The sequence below is a fragment of the Phycodurus eques genome, chromosome 12, assembly GCF_024500275.1.
Source record: "Phycodurus eques isolate BA_2022a chromosome 12, UOR_Pequ_1.1, whole genome shotgun sequence".
Lineage (NCBI taxonomy): Eukaryota > Metazoa > Chordata > Actinopteri > Syngnathiformes > Syngnathidae > Phycodurus > Phycodurus eques.
In genome coordinates, this window is record NC_084536.1 from 262,394 (window position 1) to 268,573 (window position 6,180).

A 6,180-nucleotide genomic window follows, 5' to 3' on the forward strand; every position below is an offset into this window, starting at 1 on the left:
AAATCCGACTTGAACTGTTCACGTTGACATGGAAAAGAAAATCTGAAATGTAACATTGGGCAAAAAAAGCGGAATTGACCAGCTGTGTGAACCTATCTTAACGCCTATATCAGACTACAGGATTTTAGCCCCGACATTGGACCGATTTGCTATCGCAGGCAATTTCCCACATCGGGCGTGACGTATTTTTGTTGGGAACGACAAAAGTTCTCATAGTGTGACATAATCCACGACCAATAATTTGGCCCTACGACGCCAAAATGAAAAGTTTAGTATGTTTGATTTTTTTGGGCGGATGTCTTCCGTGTAGTGTGTGACATATCAACGACAACTCACCGACGACACACCTTGACGTCGACCAATAGGACTGCGTATGGTGACCGGCGCATAGTGCTCGCTGTTGTCCACATTTATTCAGGCGCACAAACTGTTTACAGAAGCTTAAGAGCATGATTCGACAGAACGCTGGCATGTTTATGTACAAAGCAGGTGTATGTGCTAGCACTAGCTTGCTAGGCCACATAATGTTTTGTTACCTGCTTGCAAGCCATATTGTATTAAAAGTATGTGAACATATCTCAAGCAATCCTTGCATGGACAGCCCAAAACCTCCTCTCTAGAGGACCCGGTGACTCGTCATGTTTTTTTTTTCCCCCAACATTGACATGGCAATCCATTGTTTGACAACAACTTCTTGCCATGGTAACGGTCGTATCCGGTTGCGGTGAAAGGGGACACGTTTTCTGGTCCGGCCTCCGCTACAGTGTCAGTGAAAGTATTTGACAAAATAAATCCCACTGATCGGAAAAGACGGGATACGGTGGTATCAGAATACATGTCATTTGGTGTTGCCACTGTCTGACTGACATCCGGCAAGATTTGATGCCAGTAGTCTGACATTGTGCCATAGTGAAAGACCAAATTTGTCTTGTAGTCTGATCCAGGCATGGCTGTGCAGCTTCTTACTATCGGGTCAGCTTTTAGGCCCTTTAAACAGCTCTCTTCACGCCACACAACACTCCACAACACTCTACACAATACTACATACAACACTACACAACCCCTAGACAACACAACACACTACACACAAATGTTTTGTAGACATTTGCATTGGAGCTGCTATGCTAGCAAGGCTATAATGTTATTAATAGTTAGAATACTGTTGAACATTTTTTAATTGTTTGTGTGCGTGTGTGTTAAGGTTGGAGGCGGTGCACTGTGGCTGTTACCCTCTATGTCCCAACGCTTTAGTTTACCCTGAAATCTTCCCAGGTGAAAGTACACAAACACGTACACACACATAGACAGACAGACAGACAGAGGGAGAGAGAGAGAGATGGATGTATATTGCTAAGCAGGAGATTAGGGTGTTTTCTGTTGGGCCTTAACAAGTAATAAAAATTCAAAGTACTGTATAGATATACTGTAGGCCAATTTGCCACAGAGTTAGCCATACAACGACTGCAAAGGGGAAATGTATCGTAGTGACAGTCAATATATAATGTTGATGAATGAAATACACCTGATATTTAGGATGATTATAATGCAGCCCTATGGGGGGCACAAGCCAGTGCAATCTGTAGGCCGGTCCCAAGCCCGGATAAATGCAGAGGGTTGCGTCAAGAAGGGCATCCGGCTTAAAACGACGCCCAGACCTCCCTCTCCCCAGCCACTTCATCCAGCTCTTCCGGGGGGATCCCGAGGCCTTCACAAGCCAGCCGAGAGACATAGTCTCTCCAGCGTGTCCTGAGTCGTCCCCGGGGTCTCCTCCCGACTGTAAGGTAGTGGTAGGGGAGAGTGTGGCGAGACAGCATAGGATGGTGGTGTGTAAGATGACTCTGGTGATGGGGAGGAAGATTAAGAAGACAAAGGCAGAGCAGAGAACCATGTGGTAGAAGCTGAGACAGGAAGAGTGTTGTGCGGCTCTTCGTGAAGAAGTGAGACAGGCTCTTGGTGGACAGGAGGATCTTCCAGAAGACTGGACCACTACAGCCAAGGTGATCAGTGAGACAGGCAGGAGAGTACTTGGTGTATCTTCTGGCAGGAAAGGAGAGAAGGAGACTTGGTGGTGGAACCTCACAGTACAGGAAATCATACAAGGAAAGAGGTTAGCTAAGAAGAATTGGGAAACTGAGTGGACCGAGGCGAGTCGAAAGGAATTCATTGAGATGTGACGCAGAGCAAAGGTAGAGGTGGCAAAGGCTAAACAAGAGGCATATGATGACATGTATGCCAGGTTGGACACTAAAGAAGGAGAAAAGGATCTCTCCAGGTTGGCTTGACACAAGGATAGAGATGGGAAGGATGTGCAGCAGGTTAGGGTGATTAAGGATAGAGATGGAAAGGGTGGAGGAAGGTGTCAGGTGTGTTATGTGACAGAAGAGTCTCTGCTAGGATGAAGGGCAAAGTTTAGAAGACTGGTGAGGCCAGCCATGATGTACGGATTAGAGAACTGGCACTGAAGAGACGACTGGAAGCAGAGCTGGAGGTGGTGGAAATGAAGATGTTGAAGTTCGCTCTTGGAGTGACCAGGTCGGATAAAATAAGAAATGAGCTCGTCAGAGGGACAGTCAAGGGTCGATGTTTTGGAGACAAAGTTAGAGAGAGCAGACTTCGATGGTTCGGACATGTCCAGAGGAGAGAGAGTGAGTATATTGGTAGAAGGACGAGGATGGAGCTGCAAGGCAAGAGAGCTAGAGGAAGACCAAAGAGAAGGTTGATGGATGTCGTGAGGGAAAACATGAGGGCATGCTGTGTTAGAGAGGAGGATGCAGGAGATAGGCTTACATGGAAAAGGATGACACGCGGTGGCGACCCCTAATGGGACAAGCCGAAAGGAAAAGATTTAGCATGATTATGATTCATGATAACGCACTGCTTACACAATTACGCACACATACGTATTTAAACACACACATGCACTAATTCCCTCAGCCAAGTTAGCCCCACCCACATGATGTGTTTTCCAGCCAGTGGTGATGACGCCCCTTCTTTTGCTCCTCAGCCGAGTACCTGTATGCCACCCCCCAGCAGCTTCTCAAACGGTTGCGCAACTTCTGCGCCCAGCCAAGACGCGCACGCGCACACGTACTTAAGGTAACACACACGCACACAAACACACTCACAATCAAGGTAAGCCCTGGTAGCCCATGAGCCCTGAATTGAACTTTCGGGCAGAGGTCAGCGACCTTTTTGCAAGCCGAAGCTGATAAATGCAACGTTTTTACCAGTTTGACACTTGTGTAATTTTCTCCAATGACTTAAAATTTGACTTTGTTCATATGATTAATGAACGATGTTCTTCTATGTGAGGACGCTCTCATGTAAATGATTTCTCACAATAATTATTAAAGGACGATTTAACGAGGAAGCTGATGAATAGCAACATGCAACACTTGATCGCTACAGGTGTGCTAGTGTAGGCATTTTCATAATCTTAAGGTATCACAATGTACTTGTAGCGTATTTGCATGTGATGTGCGGTGTTTGTGTTTTCAGGTGGACGTGTCGCGTTTCTCGTGGGACGTCCTCCAGGCGGCTTTCCAAAGTCTGCTGAGCTTATGAGCACCCCAGCAGGCGGGAAACTTTTTCTTTTTCATTGAACAGCTTCCTGTTTGATCATGTGATCATCATTAAACGTGAATAGCTGGCAAGTAAAGTAGAACGGCAGTCAACAAAAAAACTCCTTGAACAATTGAAAAGTTCCCAAAGGGTTTTTCCCACAAGCAGGTTTTGCGAAAACTTAGAGGAAGCGAACCCTGACATGAGGGAACGTCCCAATTATCCGCTCGGGTTCAAGAAATTCCTAGTCTGTCTCCATGGTAACAGACTCTGTGAAGCTAACTCGCTTGCTAGCAGGTTTTTGGGCCTCTCGGGACCTTTGACGCACCCTTTCTGAACTTTATGGAAAAGGTCACGGGGACAAGGCAAGAGGAAAACCTGCTTCCTTTCCGACATAGAAAATGACGGCTCTATTCAAATGAGCGTCGGTCTAAATTGTTTCCCCAACGAGATTTTGCTAGATAATTTGGGTTGGAAATGCCCACGATGCCATTTTTGAAGCTATTCTAGTTCGTCTTTTACGCCTGGCAGATGAGACGGTCAGATTTTTATTAATATTCGATATATAAATAAGCTATGCACCAGGGTTATAATAGTTTTGGATTTTCCATTATAGTTAGTTTTTATTTCGTTTTGACTTTTTCAAATTCAGTTAGTTTTACAGAGCTTCCAAATGTTATGGAACATCAGAATCATCTTTATTTGCTAAGTATGTCCAAAAAACACACAAGAAATTTGTCTCCGGTAATTGGAGCCGCTCTAGTACGACAACAGACAGTCAATTGATAGAGAACACTTTGACACATAAAGACATTGAGAAAAACAGTCACTGAGCAATAAAGGGTTGTTAGTTATCTGGTATTCTGGTAACATCAGTATTTCGTTACAGAAATCACTGAACGTTGACTCGTTACGACCCTTACACTGATTGTTCTGGATATTGGGGGGAAAAAAGCATGTTTTGTGTGTAATGTTGCGTGCGCGAGCGCCAGTCAGCGTTATGTTCCGGAAGGTGCTGGCCGGCGAGTCCTTCAAGTTTTGCTTTCGGAGGATTTGCTGCTCTCATCAAAAAATTCCACTTGGCGCCTCAAAGAAGATTAAAGCGGAATTACGACCTCATCGCAAATAATCCTGGCAGCACGACAAGAGACAACCCCCAGGTCAAAGTTCACGCCTGGGCCCCAATAACCTGACGTCCTGGACACTTGATTGGGAACACCATGTGCTTGCGGCTAACACGCTAAACATTTGTTAGCCGTGCTGGCTAACATTTTAATGACTGCGAAAACTTTTTTTTGCTGTGGTGCAAATGAAAATTATATCAACATTACATCACCTTCCTAAAATAATGGCCAAAGTAATTTTTTCACAAAAACTATACATATGTATATATATATATATATATATATATATATATATATATATATATATGTATGTATGTATGTATATGTATGTATATATATATATATATATATTTATATATATATATATTTATATATATATATATATATATATATAATTTTTTTTTTCCTTTTTCTCATGATGCTGGCTGCCCACCTCTGGTAAAATCGGCCACAACCTCACTTGAACGGAACATTCGATTCTACACTTAGAATATAGTGGCCTATGTCAAGAGTGAGATTTAGGCAATGGCCTAAGTCAAACAACAATGTGACTCGGGCAATTTTACAAGCTTTTCAAGAAAAGAGAAAATCTGTGTCGCAGCTGAAGTGATTTCCATGATTCAGGGCTCTCATCCCCTATTGGTAAGTAAATATGATATAGGCTAGGCTATAAATGTTGCGTTATTATTTATTCTTGTGAGTCAGCAAAATTGGTCAGTCCATGAAGTTAGCTAGCATTAAGCAAAGTGTGGAAAGGCTCCAGAATCTGTGGCTGTTACACGTGAAACCTAACCATGGTGGCAGCAACTCCAGAAAAGCAGGATGGGGATGAGGATGTTGATTTGAACAATATGGGCAAAAGGAAAATAAATAAATCCCTTAGTCCAGGAACACAGAAGCAAAATGAATCCAATAGGAAACATGTCAAAAGAATGTCTAATTCCAGTGCAGAAGTCGCACAAAAATAGGTTGAAAGAATATGGGTCCTCCCTGCAACCCAAAGTTCTTTCAGCGAGTCTCAACTCAAGACTGCCAAGTCATTACAGGACAGCACAACAGTGGATATTTCAGACATTTTGGGTAACTAACACCTGGGAAGAACATCTCTTATTCGTGACCACTCTGGTCACAAAGGTTAACATAAACCAAAAGAAAGTTGCTGAGGGATCCTGACGCAATTCATCATTGTCCTACCAACTGAAGCTTCAAGATTGAATGAGTCTCAAAAGTGTGCAAGGCGCTTTAATCCTCGACACTTGCGCTCCCTGAAAAAAAAAAAAAACTTTATACACGAGCAGAACAAAAACACCATCGACCATGAGGAACAAGCGGCAACTATTGAGTCTGACAGCATGCATAGTACTATTGTATGGAAACTGAACGCGGCTGAAATAAGTATTTAACACGTCACAATTTTTCTCACTAAATACCCGTGTACTTCCAAAGGTGCTATTGACATGCAAATTTAACCAGATGTTGGGAATAACCCAAGTAT

General features: G+C 43.4%; 1 protein-coding gene across 2 annotated transcripts in view; it reads left to right on the top strand.

The window, feature by feature from the left end:
* gtdc1 (glycosyltransferase-like domain containing 1) overlaps nt 1-4,841 on the top strand; it is a 32,418-nt gene extending 27,577 nt beyond the window's left edge. For both annotated transcript variants that reach the window (XM_061692345.1, XM_061692346.1), the window contains exons 8-10: nt 1,202-1,272; nt 3,005-3,096; nt 3,499-4,841. In XM_061692345.1, the coding sequence (XP_061548329.1) occupies nt 1,202-1,272; nt 3,005-3,096; nt 3,499-3,564 (229 nt within the window). In that variant the 3' untranslated portion in view covers nt 3,565-4,841. The remainder of the gene's footprint in view (nt 1-1,201; nt 1,273-3,004; nt 3,097-3,498) is intronic.
* Nucleotides 4,842-6,180: the final 1,339 nt, after the last annotated feature.